This window comes from Sciurus carolinensis, chromosome 12, assembly GCF_902686445.1.
Source record: "Sciurus carolinensis chromosome 12, mSciCar1.2, whole genome shotgun sequence".
NCBI lineage: Eukaryota > Metazoa > Chordata > Mammalia > Rodentia > Sciuridae > Sciurus > Sciurus carolinensis.
Window position 1 is genome coordinate 102,852,893 of NC_062224.1, and position 18,435 is coordinate 102,871,327.

Here is an 18,435-nt window from a genome sequence, read left to right on the forward strand (position 1 = left end):
CCTATTTTCAAATTTCATGTGCATGGACACAGAGATGGCTGCAGAGACCTAAACCTGCTTCAGATGTCAAGTCAGCACCTCATATACAGACAGAGAAACAGTAAATTTCAAGTTTAATGTAAGAAACATGTCTATACAGAACTTCACATGAAGAAGCATGATTAGAACACAGATATGAAATAAAATACTGCCAATTCCCAAATACCTTTCATGCCCAGAGTATCCTGAAAGAGTGCTTTCATTTAAACCATTAACTTTTATTGCTCCCCCCAGCTCCATCAGACAGTGCCTGGGTGTAAGGGTCCAGGCATACCATGCTTTAAGGAACTCAAATATGCTATAATTTGAATTTATATGAGAAATGTAGGGGTGATTATTCATATCGCTACAGTAGTCTGCTATTAAACATTTACAATCATAAGACTCTTCACCTCGAGAAGTTCTACTGACACACTTAACACAGAACTCAGCTTTACTGGTGCATCAGGGCTGAGGAGGGAGGTACAGGGCAGACCAGAGAGGACAGCAGGGACAACCATGCTGTGCGTACCTCCAGAGCCTCTGAGTCCACGGGAGCCAGCTGAGCCACACTAGCGTAGATCTCCACGGCTTTGTCACCAGCACGCTTGGCCTCCTCGTGGACTCGGGCGGCTTGCTTCTCCAGATCCTGTGAGATGTTCTTCACTTGTTCATACCTAAGGAATGAATTACGTGATTAATAAAAACAGCTGCTTTTAGCATCTTAATGTTAACCAGATTCAATCCAGTTTATAGCACTAGGATATCATTCCCAGAACCTCAAAGGAAATGCTACATTAAAATGCCCTCATTTACAATGAATCAAAGTGCAGTCTATAAAAATAAACATTTTTAAAAAATTAAGAATAAAATTTTTAAAATGCCCTCATTTTAATATCAACATTTAGCTAAAATTTACATTTCATCTCATCACTTCTATTTATAACATAGGTACTATAAACAGCTTGAGGATTCCTAATCCCAAAATCTATAATTCTCCAAAAACACACATCTTGGGCACCTACACAACCTAACAATGTAACAAATGAAGAGTTCCGCACCTGACTTCATATGGTGGGGTCACAGTTAAAACGCAGGCAGACTGAGCATACTGTATGACATTTCAGGCTATGTGTATGAAGTGTACATAAGCACAAACAAAATTTGTGTTTAGGTTTGGGTCCCATCCAAAAGATATGTCATTATGTATGTGCGAATATTCCAAAATATAAAACAACTCCAAATTCAAAACACTTCTGGACCCAAGCATTTTAGACATGAAATTCTCAAACTTGTACTTTGTTATTTCAGACCCCTTTAAAGAACTGCAATACAAGTATATTTCCTCTGTTTGCTCTACCATATTTTCTCCCTTCTTTGTTCATTTGGTATGCGGAATTTCAAGTATCATGACTAGTCTTATTACCATTCTCTACAGTTACAGTAATTGAATCAAACAAAACCTCTGTGGCTGCAAGTCCCCTGCTCTAATTACTCTGCCATTTCAAAAGCTTGATTAACAAAAGAAATCTTACTGCATGAATGCATATCCTGAATCCACAGCATTTAATTCTGCATTGAATTGGTGTTATTTACAAGAATATCTGACTGTCTGAAAGCCACTGTTAAATTATACTCACTTCCTATTAAGCTCTTCAATCTCAACTGCTGTCTGATTTTCTCCTGCCAATGTTCTCAAAAGCAGATTATATGCCTCAGTTGACGTATCGTTGGCTGTTTTTGCCACTCGTACGATGTCATCAGCTTCTTGTTTATGGCTATATACATGAGAGAGAAAAAAAAAATCAACCACAGAAGAGACCATCAGATAGGAAAAGAAGTAAAATTTAGGTGATGCATACACTAATGTGGGTTGAGATCTCCAAATATTGGAAAATCCCATTCATCTGGAATTTTACAATCATTTCAGTGGGGCTAAAGAGTCATTCTGCAAATTGAAAATAAAAGGGCATTTTCCAAGAAAATTAATGATATAAAATTTATAAGGGCAGTAAAGGCAGATACTGAGGAACAAATGTTTTCTACTGAGATCTGAAAAATAAGCATTTTTGTTGCAAAGCTAACATGAAAAAAATTAATAATTAAATTCTACTGAGCTGCTTAGACTCTATCAACTTTAAGATTTTGAAGTTAAAAATCTAAAAAATGTTATGGTTTTCTTTGAGATAAGCGAATTTTACTCCAAACCATCATATTCTAACACTTCGAGTGACCACTCTAATTTCCGAGTAAGGGGAAGCAGAGAGTACACAGAGGCTGACATCTCGGAAGGGAGAGCAAGCCTTACAGAGGGACCCATCTGAGGGATGGTTCAGAAGACACAGCCACACCCTGGGAAGCTACACCTTAGCCACTAAACGGGATCTCTGGGTTACCGTTCAGCCAGCCTTCGGGCCTCTTCTGCCAGAAGCGTCATGTTGTTTGGGTCCCCTGTAGACTCGGGTTGAGTGATGGACTGAAGAAGAAAAAAAAGCATTTATTCTCAAAGGACTTAAGTGTTGAAATTTCAGAAAGCAAGTGTCAAAATGAAATCTTTGTTAGAGGGAAAAAAGGGTGCTTCTCATTTTCAGAGATCTTTATTGAACGTTAGCACCTCTGACTACAAACGATTTCTGTTTCAGTAAAGGAAGAATAAATTGCCAAGTGGCGGAGAAAGAATAAAGCGAGAGGCAACATCGCTGCCCCTTGTTTTTGGCCAGCAGGTACTCAGGACAGCGAGGGATGAGGCATTCTGGCAGGGGAGGAGCTGAAGGAGCACGTCACTGCCCCAACGCACTTGCCACAGTTTTCCAAAGGGCTCCCCGATCGGCCCCGCATCCCGAGCTTCCCACCCACTCACCACGTTGGCAGCTGCGACTTTTGCTTTCTCGAGTTCTCTGGAGGCGATCTCAATCAGCTGTTCCGTGCTCTCCACGCGGGCGCGTGCTTGCTCGGCCAGGTTCCCGGTCTCCTCGATGGTGTTCCGGATGTTCTGCAAACGGCTGATTTGGCTGTACAGAGTGTTATTCACTCTCTGAAGGCGATCCATCAAGTTCTGGTCCACATCTGTAATGGCATTGTGGAAGAAGGGCCGTAAATGATCAGAAGAGGGCATGGTGCCTTGCATCTCGGCTCTTCCAAATTCAGCACCTCCCGACAAGCTTCCCCACAGCGGAGATGCGCAGTCTCTACCACGGCCTTCACACCTCCACGGCTACTCCTCAACAGGTCTCCAACTGCCTGGCCTCTTTCCCACTATACAGCCCCAGCCTTACACAGACAGAGGTTGGAAAAGAGGAATGTTTGATGAAGGAAAGAAAAATTGATTTTGATATTCCAGCACATGCCAAACCTAATTATAAATACACATTGTTGTTAAAAACACTGCCACACCTGAAAGCTACGTGTATTTCAAAACTTGGGAAAGAAAAACTGTTTAAAACCAAAGTTGAAGTAGGGCAAGTTCAACTCACTTTGTGTTTTGAATTAAACAGACTATTGCTCCAACCCTTTCCCCCTTGTACAGATGAAATTCTTTTAAATTGATCTCTGCTTTTAAATAGCTCTTTAAATCGCTCTTTATTAACAATGGTCAACTTAAACTTAATACTTGGGTCCTAATAAACCAAAAAGTCCATGTAAATAAGAGCCTGCTGGTATTTGAGGTTATATTAATACACAAAAACCACTGAGTAAGTCATACGCAAAACTGGCCAGTGAGGGGGACAAAATGGAGAGCAAGAAATAAACTCCGCAGCTACAGCCAAGTGATTTTTGACAAAGTGGCCAAGCACACATATTGGAGAAGGGACAGTCTTTTTAATTCTTGGTGCTGGGAAAACCGGACATCCACATGCACAAGAATGAAACTAGAGCCCTATCTCTCATCAGTTACAAAAATCGACTCAAATGGATTAAAGACTTAAGACTGAAACAATGCAACTACTAGAAGAAAACAGGGGAAAGGCTTCAGGATGTCAGAATGGGGAAGAGATTTTTGGACAAGACCCCAAAAGCAGAGGAAGCAAAACCAAAAATAAACCAACAGGATTAGATCAAACAAAAAAAGTCTTCTGCATGGCAAAGGAAACCATCTACAGATTGCAGAGACAATTTCCAGAATGGGAGGAAATGTGCAAATTATACATTTGACAATGGCTTGGTACCTACAACTCCAAAAACTCAATAGCAAAAAACCAAATAACATGATTTAAAAATGGGCACTTGACCTGAATAGACATTTTCAAAAGAGACATACAAAATTCAACTTCAGGAATCATGAGGGAAACACAAATTAAAACCACAGCGAAATAGCACCTTATCCCAGTTAGAATGGTTATAATCAAAAGTAACAAGTGCTGGTAAGGATGTGGAGAAAAGGTATTCCTTGCGCACTATGGGTAAGAATGTAAATGAATACAGTCATTATGGAAAACAGTAGAGAGGTTTCTCAAAAAATTAATAACAGGCCTGGTACAGTGGTGTGTGCCTGTAATCCCAGTGACTCAGGAAGCTGTGGCAGGAGGATCTTAAGTTCGAGGCCAGTCTAGCAACTTAGTGAGACCCTAAGCAATTTAGCAAGACTCTGTCTCAAAATAAAAAACAAAAAGGGTTGGGAATGTGACTCAGTGGTAAAGAAACCCTGGGTTCAATTCCCAACACCAAAAATAAAAATAAATACAAACAGAACAACCACATGGTGCAGCAATGTCTATCTCTCTATTGAAACAGAAACATGGAAGAGCCGTGTTCACCATGATCAAGAGACGGAAACAAGAAAGTGTCTATCAATCAATGAATGGACAAAGAAAATGTGGTATGCACAATGGAATACTATTTGACCATAAAAAGAATGAAATCTTGTCATTTGCAACAACATGGATGAAGCTGGGGATAATTATGTGAAGTGAAGTAAGCCAGGCACAGAAAAACAACTACCACGTGATTTCACTCATATGTGGAATGCAAAACAATTGATCTTGCCAGTTGTGGTGGCGCACACCTGTAAACCCAGCAATTCAGGAGGCTGAGGCAGGAGGATCACAAGTTTATGAGGTCAGCCTGAGCAACTGAGAGAGACTCTGTCTCAAAATAAAATATAAAGAGCTGGGGGGCTGGGGTTGTGGCTCAGTGGTAGAGCATTTGCCTAGCATGTGTGAGGTGCTGGGTTCGATTCTTAGCACCACATAAATCAATAAAGGCATTGAGTCCATCTACACTAAAAATATTTTTAAAAATAAATAAATAAAGAGCTGGGGGTGTAGCTTCGTCATGGAACACTTGCCTAGCATGTGCAAGGTCCAGGGTTCAGTCCCCAGAGCTGCAAAAAACAAGAACAAATTTGATCTCATAGAATAGTGGTTATCAGAGGATGGAGAGAAGAGGAGGTGGTAGGGATAATGAAAGATTGATAATGGTACTAAGATACAATTACATAGGAGCAAGAAGTTCTGGTGTGCAAGAGCAAAACAGGGTGGCAATAGACAATAATGTACGGTACACTTCAAAAAGCCAGAAGGAGGGCCGGGGTTGTGGCTCAGTGGTGGAGTGCTTGCCTCATATGAGTGGTGCACTGGGTTCGATCCTTAGCACTGTATTAAAAATAAACTAAATAAAGGTATGATGTCCATCTACAACTACAAATATTAAAAAAAAAAAAAGAAGCCAGAAGGAAGGATTTTGAAAGATTTTACCCAAAAGAAATAATAATACCATGTTTGAGGAGATAGATAAATTTAACTTGATTTAAACATTACACCATCTATACAAACATCAAATGATCCACATCAACCCATTAATATGTACAGTTTATATTGTTTTAATAAATACATCTAACTTTAAAAAACTGATCTGTTCTTATTTCAGCATGATGGGCTCAATGTAAAAACAGAGGTCAAAGTTAAGAACAAAGAGACAAATACACTTTTGAAGCAGGGCCCCCAAATACATGTACAAAGGTGATCCATTGCACAACCTTGGGCTTACTACACACAGTGGTCTTGCCTGGAAGGTCACTTAGGTAATTTTTGAATAATCTTAAGAAAGTACCAAGAACATAAACGAGCTTAGATCAAAGAAAATCATTCACATTTAGGAGGGAGATGCAACCAGTAATATTCGAGAAGCCCCTTCCCTTTAGACCCTGAAGAATGCAATAGTTCTCCATCTCTTTGTCCAGTTCTTTACAGAACAACACTATCTGAAAAAAGGACTAACTGGTAGGTTCACTTCAAATGCCTTCCAATCTCAAGTGTCTACTTGCCAGATCTAATGCACTGTATAATCTCCTTTCAAATCTGTATAATAAACACAAGTTTAAACTACAAATGAATACCTGGGGATAGTCTTAAAAGATAAATAATTGTGAAGACACTTTCATTCTTAGCTAGTTTGAACCTCAGCAGGCAAGGTCAGTCAGGAACTCCCTGAGATCTTAGGGAAAGCGACTCCAGACCCAGCCTGTCTAGGATGCCCCTAGGGCTGACAGAAGCAGCAACACACTGTGCTCTGGCTCAGAGAGATATAATGGATCCTATCAGAGTTTTCATCCAACAGGATCACCTTCCTGGGCACAGGAATTCAGGTGGCAATTGGGGCCAAAGGGAGCTGTGCACAGCTAAGCTGCATCAAGATGCTTGGAATGCAGGTGCCAAAGCTGGCGCCCTTCCTTTCTTGCCAGCAAAGAGCTAGGCTCTGGTACACAGGAGTAGGTCAAGGGGCAGTGCTTCAGATGAAACCCCATATTCAATTTTTCATGTATACGGCAAGACAGATGAGAGTCGACTGTCCAATAGAACAACAACTCCAGTTCATGAAAAAATGTGTGTGTCAAAAGTTGTTGCTAGAAGATGAACATCTGGAAAAGATACTGTATGTGAAAAGAGAAAGACTTGAAAAGATGCTGTATGTGAAAAGAGAAAGACTTGAAAAGATGCTATATGTGAAAAGAGAAAGACTTGAAAAGATACTATATGTGAAAAGGGAAAGACTCGAATTTTTCTTAATCTCTGTTTAGGACCTAAAATGTAACACAAACAATTAAAAACAAAACAAACACATAAACACAATGTTAAAATAAGCTATTGATCTCTCATTTTACTTTCAATTTCTAAAAGTTGACTTTATAGAACAAAGTCTGGCCTCTCATATAAAAATCAAACTGGCCCAAACAGGATACATCCAATGACTTCTTTCTCTATTCCAATAATTGCATAAAACCAATTTCTATATATTTGAAATATTTATAAGAACAAATGAGGAACATATTGTTTTTGTTGATCTATACTCTGACAGGAAGGCCTCTCTATGCAACTCCAATTGGAGAGATCTATAAGCTCAACCGTGAAGTCAATCATTGCTGTTGCAAGTATACTTTGAATGTACATTGACTTGGTGCTTCTGTACTCTTACATCTCAGTGATGGGAGGCCCCATAACACAGCAGGCCTGATGGAGCTGGGTCTTTCTGTCTTTTCATTACTAGTGTGTTGAGCAAGTGCCTGGCTTACTAATGGTACTCAATGAGTGAAAAAAGCACTTGCCTGAGTTTAAAAAAAGCTTAATTCACAGAGTAAGAAATAAAAACAAGACTTCAAAGTGATTTTTAAAAACAAACATCAATTATTTAAAATACTTTTAACTTTAATGTTTTAAAAACTAAGTTGTGGGCTGGGGATATAGCTCAGTTGGTAGAGTGCTTGCCTTGCAAGCACAAGGCCCTGGGTTCAATCCCTAGCACTGCACAAAAACAAAACAAAACAAAACAAAACCTAAGTTGTCTCTTAAAGTCAATAAAGTATTTTAAACTGTTCCCTACATCTTAAGCCAATCTATCCTTTGTTATTAATCTCATCAGATTCTGTGCAAAGGTTTAATTCAATTGCAAAGGACCTTAACGATGGCTGTAAGAATAAAGCATATGTTTTTCTATAATGTTAGTAGCACACCTGTTTGCTAATCAAATGAAAAATTTCATAAGTAGGCACTAGTTTGTAATGTTCACTTTTGCAAATACTAACTGTTGCATATTCTGTAGCTAGATGTTCAGTCAATGCTTGAAGTAGTGCATAAAAAAATAATAAATTAATTATCACTAGGGATTTAACCCAGGAGCTCTTTAAACACTGAGCTATATCCCTAGTCCTTTTTTCTTTTGTCTTGAGACAAGGACTTGATAAGTTGTAGAGGGTCTGGCTAAACTGCTGAGACTGGCTTTGAGCTTGTGACCTTCCTCCTAGCTTCCTGAGCTACTAGGATTACAAGTATGCACCACTGTACCCAGTTTAAACTTAAAGACACCTTGTAATGGAACAAATTTATAAAATACTTTAAATCTGACTAGACAATATTTTTGACTGATTGGAAAATTACCTTCTGTTTATTTTATCTTAAAACATTAAATTGATAGATTGTTTTTTCAAATACTACTCTAAAGTAAAATAATACACATTATTATGCAAATAGTTTAAAAATTGAGAAAGAATTTTATAAAACCTTACTAATTAACTGAATGAGGAACCACATCACAAATTTACGTTTAATCACAGGTACCTTTGACGTCCTGGGCCTCACGAAGGAGGTCCATAACCTCTCTCTCTGCTTCCTTTAGCCTATCCTCAAAGGCTTGATCTGTCACCATCTCATCCCCAGTTCCAAGGTTTGCTATGAGACTCTCTAATTCCTGGAGTTTCACTCGATGATCAGCAACCTGAACATAATGGAGGAGAAAAGGGAAAGAGCTCAACTCTACTTCCTGAAGGAATTTCAGAGGCACTGTATGAGTATGTGTTAAACAGATGTTATGGGTACTTTTTCTTTGTTTCTCTGGTTTCCAAAGGAAGATTTCCAAGCCATGGCTCCCTCGGACTTCAAACACCACCAGCAGACAGTTCTTCAGTCTGTCCTCTCCCCGAGTAGTCGATTACCTTCTTGCCTTTCCCACTTTCCTCTGATAGTAACTCAGATTTAACATCCAAAATCATACCTCTGAATTCTGTTCTCCCTGGGTCATCTGAGTACATAGCATCTTCAGCTACCCTAAGCAAAAGACCCAAGACCCATCCTTGATTCTTCTCTCCTGCTACCCCGCCCCTGACACAGGCATTTATAATGGGATGGCAGTTCCTCTTCTGCCCACACCTAACCACCCTCTTCCCACAGCACAGTGCTCCTCTTCAAATTGCAAACTGGATTTCCAAGCTTGGAAGAGTTCTCCAGTGCCTTCCCAATGGATTTGGAATAAGGTGTGAACTCTTCTCTAGGGTCACCATGGTCCTATATAACCTGTCCCTATTAGACACTCCAGTCTCGTCCCAAGCTACTCTCCCTTCAATCAGTAGGCTCCATGGCCCTCTGGCTTCTACGTCCTCCTATGCCAGGTTCCTTTTGCTGGGAACAACCTGCCATTACTTCTTACTTGGCTCATTCCTTCTCATTCTGAAGCTCTCACTTCCCAGGAATTTCCTGAAAGAGGTCTTATAGAAAGTAGTTTCTGGCAGGTATTCTGTTTATATTCTTTCTGGCACTTATCTCGATATTTCTTGCTTATTTTAAAATTTTTCTTATTTCCCTCCTAACTAGAACATAAGCCTCCGAGAAGAGGGATTACGTCTATGTTGTTTACCACTTTTTCTCTGGAGCTGTGTGCTAAGTTTCCACTCAATGTCTGCTGAATGAATGAAGGAACGCACTGTTGACAGCTCACCTTGTCCTTCACCAACCGGTAACAAGCTGGACATTCCTGGCAGCCAGGCCAAGAACGATTGTAGAAATAGTTCTCTTCACACTGATCACAGCGATTTCCCACAAAGCCTTCTCTGCATTCACAGCGACCATCATCTTTGCACTGGAGTGAGCGAGACCCCTCAGGATGACAGTCACAAGCTGCAGAATGAGGGGAAACAGTACATAAGAAGCAAAAGGAGGGAGGGAGCATTCCCTTAACTTAGACTGGTAACAATAAGCTGATTCTACTATCGTTATAAGCCGACTGTTTTTTAAAGGTCTATTGACGTGAAATTAAATGGTTAAGTCCACTTGGCAGAGAAGATAGATATTTTAAAAGTCAAAATAAGCCTTACAGTAAAACACGCATCTTTTAGGACACACTTCATGTTACTTAATAATTACAGAAATCATTAAACTAGTAAGTGCACTTTTCATGCACTTCAAGAATTCCTCTCTATCTTTACCTCCCCTCTGCTTAACATTTCTCTGAAGAATGAGAAAACCCAAGTGCTAAATGCTTCTCTTGCATTATTTTATAGTTTGTTTACTCACTTTGTTCTCTGAACTGAGTCAATGACTTATGCTACATTCCACAGGAGAAATGAAGGAATTCAGAAAGCAAAAACACCAAATTGTTCCGAGGCCTAATTCCAGGCAAGTGTTTATGCCAAAAAGAAGCAGATGTTTATATGCAACCGTTCCAGAAGGGGCCCCAGGGCGGGAAGCAACCGCAGTCAGTAAGTCAATGAGCACACTGCGAACAGGATCCTTCACTGTTTCACTGTCTGCACTAAGAATGCGATCAATTAAAAAGCTCCTCTAAACACAGTGAGCAAGTTGAGCCCTGATCTTTCAAGATGGAAAGAATCAAAAACATTTAAAAGGATATATAAATAAGGTGGTTGCAAAGAAATCAGAGAAGTCCTCAATTTCTGGAGTTCTAGAAAATATTCATGGAATAAAGCACCTATGATGACTTAGGAACCATCTGACCATAAGCCAGGGGGTTGGACAGAGACTGTCAAAGTCCTTTCTGGACACAGGCGCTACCGGAATCAGGGGAGACTTGGCATTGCATGCCACCAACATGTCTTACGTTTGCAGCCTTCGGGTCCAAACCCAAAGTGGTTGACCTCACAGCGCTCACAGTGCTGACCGGTGATGCCCGGCTGACACTCACACTGGCCAGTGTGGATGTCACACTGCCCGTTAGTGGAACCCAAAGCATGACAGTTGCACCTGAAAATGAACATAGGACATTCCTAAGGTAGGAAAAGCAGGTTTTAAGCAAAACTTCGTGGCTTTATTTCAGCATAGTATTGATGTAATCTGTAGCAGAAAACAGTATGTTGAAGGTTATTAAGAGAGAATGTTATGGATCACTAAGCCCCTGAGGTTCAAGTAATTTTTATGAGGGCTACCTATGACTTAACCAAGTCCTAAGCTTAACCAATACCAGGGGCTCTCCACACTGACACTGCATCAACACTGACCAGGAGCTTTGAAAATAGGAATTCCCAGGTTGCAAACCTGGAGGGTCTGATTCTAAGTTTCACAGAAAGAGCCTGGTAATTTGTAACTTTATCAAGACATTGCTCAGGTGATTGACACAGCTGGGATCACTCCTTTGTCCCATTAGCCTATTTACAACTGTCTAGGATTATCCCTTAAGGGTGACTTTCCTGTATCAGGCACTCAAATCATTCCTGAACAAAATCAAGCCACTATTAAATATAACATAAAAATTCACTTCTTACAATACAAAAAATAAAGAAGACTTCCACCCATCACTGATGCCTCACCTCTCACAGCCTTGTCCACTCTGCAGGTTGTAGAAGCCAGGGTCACAAGTACCACAGTCCCGGCCAGACACGTGAGGCAGACACTCACACTGACCAGTCACAGGGTTACAGTTGCTCTGCTGCCTCACGGTGCCATATGGATTGCAATTGCAGGCTAGAGCAGGAAGAGAGAGAGAGAGAAAGCGCAAAGGATGCAAGTCACTTGAGAGAAATACCAAACACGAGTCACCCACATGGCTTCCAATATGGACTGGGTGGCCAGTCTGAATGGAGCATTGCTGTCAATGTGAAAAGCACACTGGATTTTGAAGACTTGGTGTAAAAAAGAACATGTATTTCATTGACAATTTTTCACTGGTATTTGTTGAAATGATAATGTTGGCTATATTAGGTCAAATAAAATTTTAATTAAAACTAATTTCTCCTGCTTTACTTTTTAAAATGTGATGACACACTGTATTTTTATTGGCTAGTACTGCATTAGACCAAACGACTATGTGTATTTAAAGAGACACACAACGAATCTGCAGAATAAAGGAATATACCTGTCGCAAGATTGGACCAATGGCTGATTACCTTTGCATTTGTCTGCTGGATTGGGAGCCAGGGGATTTCCAAAGAATCCCTCTTTGCACCGGTCACAATAGAAGCCCGCAGTGTTATAGATGCATTTCAGGCACTCTCCTGTGGAGCGATTGCAATTTCCCACGGCATTGGGATCAATGTTGTCATTACACTGGCAGAGGCGGCATAGTCTCACAGGGCCGTTTCTACCCAAGGGGTCTCCAAAGTAGCCATCATCACAGAGCTCACATCTCTTACCTGGGGATGAGATGATCTGATGTTATGACAGAAGGATCTGGTGCTAAGTTATCACTGGTCACAGATTGTGTAGTCTACCCATCAGATGCAAGGTGACAAAGTACAGTGTGGGCAGGAGCCCTGGGTTGCAGCCCCAGCACTGGGCCAGATCAGTGGAGTGACCCTGAGCACAACTCCACTTCCCCTGAGAAAGGCAGGCTCTGGTTTGCCTGCCCCACTGCAAACGCTCTGACAATTAACCAACATCATGTATTTAAAAGTGCTCTGTAAATGAGTCAGGTCTGAAGATTATGAACTGCTCCAGTTCCAAGGGATGGCAATGCATGTGCTGGTCTTGGCTGATATCACTAAAAAAGATGAAGTACCACTCTCAGTACCACAGGTGTCCCGGATGACACACTAAGGAAGATCATGCTCTCAACATCTAACAGACCCTTGCTGTCTCTTGTTGAGCAGTGTCAACTAGTATAGAATCAGATTTCTTGAAGAGAACTTAGAAAACATCCATTGCCACTTGTTTCTATTGGAGCTAAGGGTACAGGCAGGTTAAGTAGCTTGCCCACAACCAAATAAATGACAGAAAGACAGGCAGAGCCAGAAATGGGCACTTTCCCCTGATACTAAACTCACTGCTCCTCATCCTTCCTTTTCTAGTTTCCAACCATCATTAGCTCAGGTACTAAGAGCTCCAACACTCTTTTTATCTTTGTATCCAAAAAGATTTAAAAGAGCCTAGAGGTTTTGGAGAACTGTATGCTCATTTATTCATTCAACAAATATTTACAGAGCATCTGCTGTAGGCCAGCACTGTTCTAGGTTGTCAAGATGCAAATGAGGCGGTCTCTGCTCTCCTGAAGCCTATGCTGCATCTGGGAGAACCAACACACAGACACTGAAATAAACAAGACTACTTCAGATAGGGATAAGCATAAAAAAGTTAAAAGAGCATGAACGAGGTAAGTGATAGAATAAGAGTGATAAAGACTTTAGATTGGGTTAGAGAAAGTCTCTGTAGAGAGACACTGGGAAGAGGATGGAAAGACAGAGATAATACCCAAGGGAAAAAATGTTTCAGAAAAATGGGTCAATCTGCAGAAGCAGTAGGAACCTACCCATGCAGAGGACTTCGCAATCTGGATTTCAACTTAAGTGCAGGGAGAAGCTCCTGGGGTGTTTTAAAAGCGCTATGATCTGGTCTACATTTTAAAAGGATTTTTCTAGCCTCCATGTGAAGAATGGTTCTTAGGGGAGCAGGTGAAGCAGATGAAGCAGGTGAGGCAGGCGAGGCAAGTCCAGGTAAGAGACGACAGCAGCTGGAACCAGGATGGAGGCAGAGGAGGTAGTGAAAGCGATCAGATTTGAAACAATCAGTAAGACCTGCAGACTATTTCTGGAAAATGAAAGAAAGAATCAAGTACAAGCCCTAGGATTTTAAGTTGAACAACTAGGTGGATGGTAGCATATTTATTGAATATAAAGAAGAAAATTAGGAAAATAACAGGGTTGGGGTTGGAGGAAAAAGACTGTCAAAGATTTACCTTATATTTGCTTAAATTGGGGATTCCTTTAACTATATGAATCAAAATCACAGCAGAAAATAGTTGGTACATTCAAATTAGCAAGACTTGGGCAGAGTTTAATAAAGGTGCTGTCTGGGCAGTGTTGGAAGCCACAAGGATAGTGCAGCACCAGGGACAGGCTCCAGAGCCTGTCCCTCAGGGTGCAGGTGGAGCAAGCAATTACTAGAGCCTAAAGATAGAGCTGTTTGGAGGCCAACTGTCAAGAGCTAACAAATTAAATTTGGGGGTCACAAAACCAGAGGACCCCAGAGAAGGCGTGACCCAGAAAATGCCCTGCCCTCACCCTCCTCCTTCTCTCTGATTACCTTGTGTGCTTTCTGCTGTTTCTGAACTCCAATGGAGACTGGCTTTGATGTAGCACATACAGGTCTCATCCACAGGGGACAGAGACTGGATGTGGAGGGACAAGCAGAAGGCTTCCAGCCCACCACCCAGGCAGGGATGGGCAACAGGTAGCTGCTGCTCAGGGCTGAAGACACAGAATTTGCAGTCACAGGCACTGAGGGGCTTTTGAAGCCTAAAGAGGAGATCTGAGCACCTATAGGGAGACTGAAGATCAAGCTAACATGAAAGCCCCCCGGTTAAGAAACAGGGGAACAAAAGAGGGACAGAAGGAAAACAAGCCTTGAAGTGGCATGAAAGGCAGGAGGGGACCACGTCTGCAGCAGAGGGTGGTCAACAGCGTCCAGCACTGGCTGGGAGACCAGGTAGGATGACGACTGAAAACTGACCACTGGATTTAGCAAATGCAGACCGATGAGCTGAACAAAAAAATGTGGGTGGAGACGGGGAGAGAGCGAGTGGAGGCAGCAGGAGGTTGCAGAGGATGAGTCCAGGGGCCCACGTGGCCCTGATGTAAACAGCCAACGGACTCCTACCCAGATCCATCTTCAGACCAGCACCAGGCCGCATTCCAGTTAGGCTTCTCATCAGATAATATGACCCATATTTTAAAAGTTTTGAAACACGATTTGAATAGAATTTAAACTAAAATTATGTAGGAAAGCTAACATAGAAATATCTAGTAGTCTGTGAAAAAGTCCAAAATACACTTTGGTAGCTACCAAGAGTCAACCTCTTTCTTTTAAAGTTTAGGACCCAGGTTCAAATCCTAGCTGTATGGCTTCACTCTGGGCAAGAGTTGCTTTTTCGAACCTTGGTTTTCCTTATCTTCCCTCCCCTCAAGGGGAGAGGTGTCCTCCTTTCTTCCCCCAGCAGCACTCCTGTGTCCACTCTTTTAACTGAACTAACCATGCTGTATTCAATTATCTGTGTTTTCCTCCATGAATTTAGCCTCTGAGTAGAGGGGACCATCTTTACTTGTCTTTGTCTTCCTAAAGACATGCACTCGAGTTTGCTGGAAAAACGGATCATTGGTATTTCTTTACCTCTGAAAACCATTTTAAAGATTAAGTCACATGTAGAAGCATGCCATGCATGATCTCAGCTGCCAGCATGCTTGAGGCACTAAATGAAGCCCAGGAGGTCTGGGGCACAGAGGGCAGGTTCAGGAGTGGATACTGGGGACTGAGGCTAGAGCAATCTGTGTGGGACTCTGCTGGGTCACTCCTTAAAAAGGAAAAAAGCAAAAAGCAAGACAACATATATGTGTACTGAAATGCACATGGTACCCCATTAACATTTACAATTTTATGTTTGCATTATCAGTTTGAAATAATTTATAAAGAAATGCAAGAAAGTCAGGAACATGAAATTCGACACTAATTTCTATTCCTCATTTGCTCAACTGCCTTAAGCAAATGAGTCATTCTGCATTGGAAGGTGCAGGGTTTCATGGAGATACAGTGGCAATATTTTCTAAATGAGAAGCTTGTAACAAGGTCAGAGGCTGTGCCAGAAGGCTGGCCAGAACCTCTCCATTATGATGCTGGAGGAGTGGACAGGCCTTGAAACTGAGGTCGCTTTACCATCCCTCCTGTGATGTGATGAGAACACTGAGGCACGGAGACGTGGAGTTCCGTGTCCATGGCTGCATGGCCAGTTAGAGCTGGTATTCCACCCGAGGCAGTCTGGCTCTGGAGATAATGATCGCTATAGCATACTCACTCTCATAAAATGAGAACGCAAACTTGACTTTCAGTTTGCTGGATTGTCCTGGAATTCTTGATGTAAAGAGGTAATTTTAAAATTCTTCCTTGAAATAGAGTCCTTTTCATTTGGTTGGGTTTTGTTTGTTTGTTTTTGTTTGGTTTTGGTACTAGGGATTGAACCTGTGGTACATCCCCAGCCCTTTTTTTTAGAAATACATTTGTATTTTACAGCTTTGAATAGGCACACGCCTGTAATCCCAGCCACTTGGGAGGCTTGAGGCAAAGAAGATGAAAAGTTGGAGGCCAGACTCAGCAACTCAGTGAGACCCTGTCTTGAAATAAAAAATAAGAAGGGCTGGGGACGTAGCTCAGTGGAACTCCACGTCTCCGTGCCTCCATGTTCTCGTCACATCAGGGGAGGAATGGTAAAGTGACCTTGGCTTCGAGGTTTAATGAGGAGGTGTGCATACAGTGCTTAGAGCAGCTCCTGGCCACAAATACTAGCAGATGTTAATAGCTGTATTCAGTAATCTGATGTGCGTTTTATGAATCCACAATTAACCTGTTTCCTATAAAACCTTTTCCTATGAGGAAAACCACAATCACTGAACTAAACAAAATATTCCAAAAAAAAAAAAAAAAACCCCACACACCCCTATGCCCCAAAACCCTTTCCCCCAAGTCTTTTCCCTAAGATGGAACATTGAACATGATGGAAAGCACAGACTCACCAGTGGTACCAGTCGGACAGTTGGTGCATACCACCTCCTTCGTCTTGGGAACAACAGCACAACTTGAGCCCCCAGGACACGGACAAGGTTGGCAGTCAGAGGAAGAACCCACGGTTGAATCTCCATAGTACCCATCACTACACCTCTCACAGTGGGGGCCAGCAGTATTGTCTCTGCAGTTACAGACACCTACGCAAACAGCAGGTGTGAGTAGGACGTGAGATGACGGGCATTGCCAACCCACCACCAAAGAGGAGTCAGGCCCAGCAGCTGCCAATCATTCTCTCACCTGTCTCAGGGTCACAGGTCTCACTGTGTCCATTGCAGGTACAAAGCACACATGGACTGTACGGCCCGAGACTCGGAGTTTCTCTCCTGTAACCTGGGAGGCACATCTCACAGAACTGCCCTCCATAACCCGCTGGGCAGGTGCAGGTCTCCACCCAAGTTGCAGGGACCCCAGGTCCAGGACGAGCACTTGCCAGGGTGACATCATCCAGATATCCAGCACCTGCGTATATGGTGTGGCACAGAGAATCATTAAAGTGTCTTCCATTCCCCATAAGCTTGTGAAAAGTCAGTAACTCTAAAGAACAGCCAAATTCCAAATTGGTCATTGGCTTAATTTGTCTGCTGGAGAAGAAAATTAAAAAATTGGATTTAGGACAATCATGTGGTACTGGGTGCTAAGTATCTGTAGTAGTGGTATAGCAAACATTTTCAAACACACACACACACACACACACACACACACACACACCCCACAGAGCTGTTGGATTTTTGAGTTCTCCCAATCACCAGGGTGAAAATTAAAAGTACTGGACAATCATTTGTGGCAAGAAGAGATACAAGTAAGAATGTGGAAGGAAAGAACAGTTTAAGCCTGTAGCAATTAAGTAGTCTTTTGCTCTTCTGCCACAAAAGCAGGTAGAAACTACAGATTTCAAGGATAAGAGAGAAGGGAAGCACCTGTCAACAGGTACTCTCAGGTTGTAGTTTTTGCCCTCCATAAAACAGTAAAGATCAAATAAATAAGGTCTAATATACACGGCTACTCCTGATTGTATGCAATCATTCCAAAGCCATTATGCCTAATGTTGCAATGCTTTCCCATTTCTGTAAGAAAATAAAAATAGAAGAAGCCTTAAATCGACTTGAGATCAATGGTTTGCCTCAGTTTCCAGTCCACCTCAGCCTTCAGCAGTCTCTGCTCAAAGTGTTTTTCTTTTTGTTTTGTTTTGTTTTGTTCCCTCCATGTTACAAAAGATCACTGCTGTTTACATAATTCACTTGGAAACTGACCACCTAAGGTTGAAAAACACTTCTGTATTGCTGGCTTAATTTAACTTTTAATAGATTTATGACTTTTTTTTTTTTTTTTGCCTAGTTAGATGGTGAGATATGACTCTTCAGGCTAACGTGCCTCCAACTCCAAACATTCTTAAGTCTCCCTATACTGAAAATGCTCTCTTCAGTCTTGCTCTTACTCCCAAGTTATGGTGTGGCTCTTTTTCTTCTCTTACAGTCAAGCTTCTCTAAAGAATATTCTTTATTTTTCTTCTTCCCTTCAATTAATTTTCAAAGCACTGCAATCTAAATGTAGTTTCAACACATCTAAAAGAGATTGAAAACAGAATCGACAAAAAGTCCCTCGCCAACGATTCGTCATTCACCCGGTCTAAACCCTGTGGTGCTACCACCCACCC

The 18,435-nt window shown here is 41.6% G+C and overlaps 1 protein-coding gene across 1 annotated transcript in view; it reads right to left on the minus strand.

The window, feature by feature from the left end:
* The window catches only part of Lamc1 (laminin subunit gamma 1), a 113,073-nt gene that overhangs the window by 10,724 nt on the left and 83,914 nt on the right, over positions 1-18,435 (minus strand). The window contains exons 12-22 of the mRNA XM_047520317.1: positions 17,019-17,240; positions 16,730-16,918; positions 12,122-12,367; positions 11,546-11,699; positions 10,840-10,982; positions 9,721-9,899; positions 8,568-8,724; positions 2,879-3,084; positions 2,415-2,494; positions 1,659-1,796; positions 551-695 (exon numbers count right to left, since the gene is read on the minus strand). Coding sequence (XP_047376273.1) covers positions 551-695; positions 1,659-1,796; positions 2,415-2,494; positions 2,879-3,084; positions 8,568-8,724; positions 9,721-9,899; positions 10,840-10,982; positions 11,546-11,699; positions 12,122-12,367; positions 16,730-16,918; positions 17,019-17,240 — 1,859 coding nt within the window. The remainder of the gene's footprint in view (positions 1-550; positions 696-1,658; positions 1,797-2,414; positions 2,495-2,878; positions 3,085-8,567; positions 8,725-9,720; positions 9,900-10,839; positions 10,983-11,545; positions 11,700-12,121; positions 12,368-16,729; positions 16,919-17,018; positions 17,241-18,435) is intronic.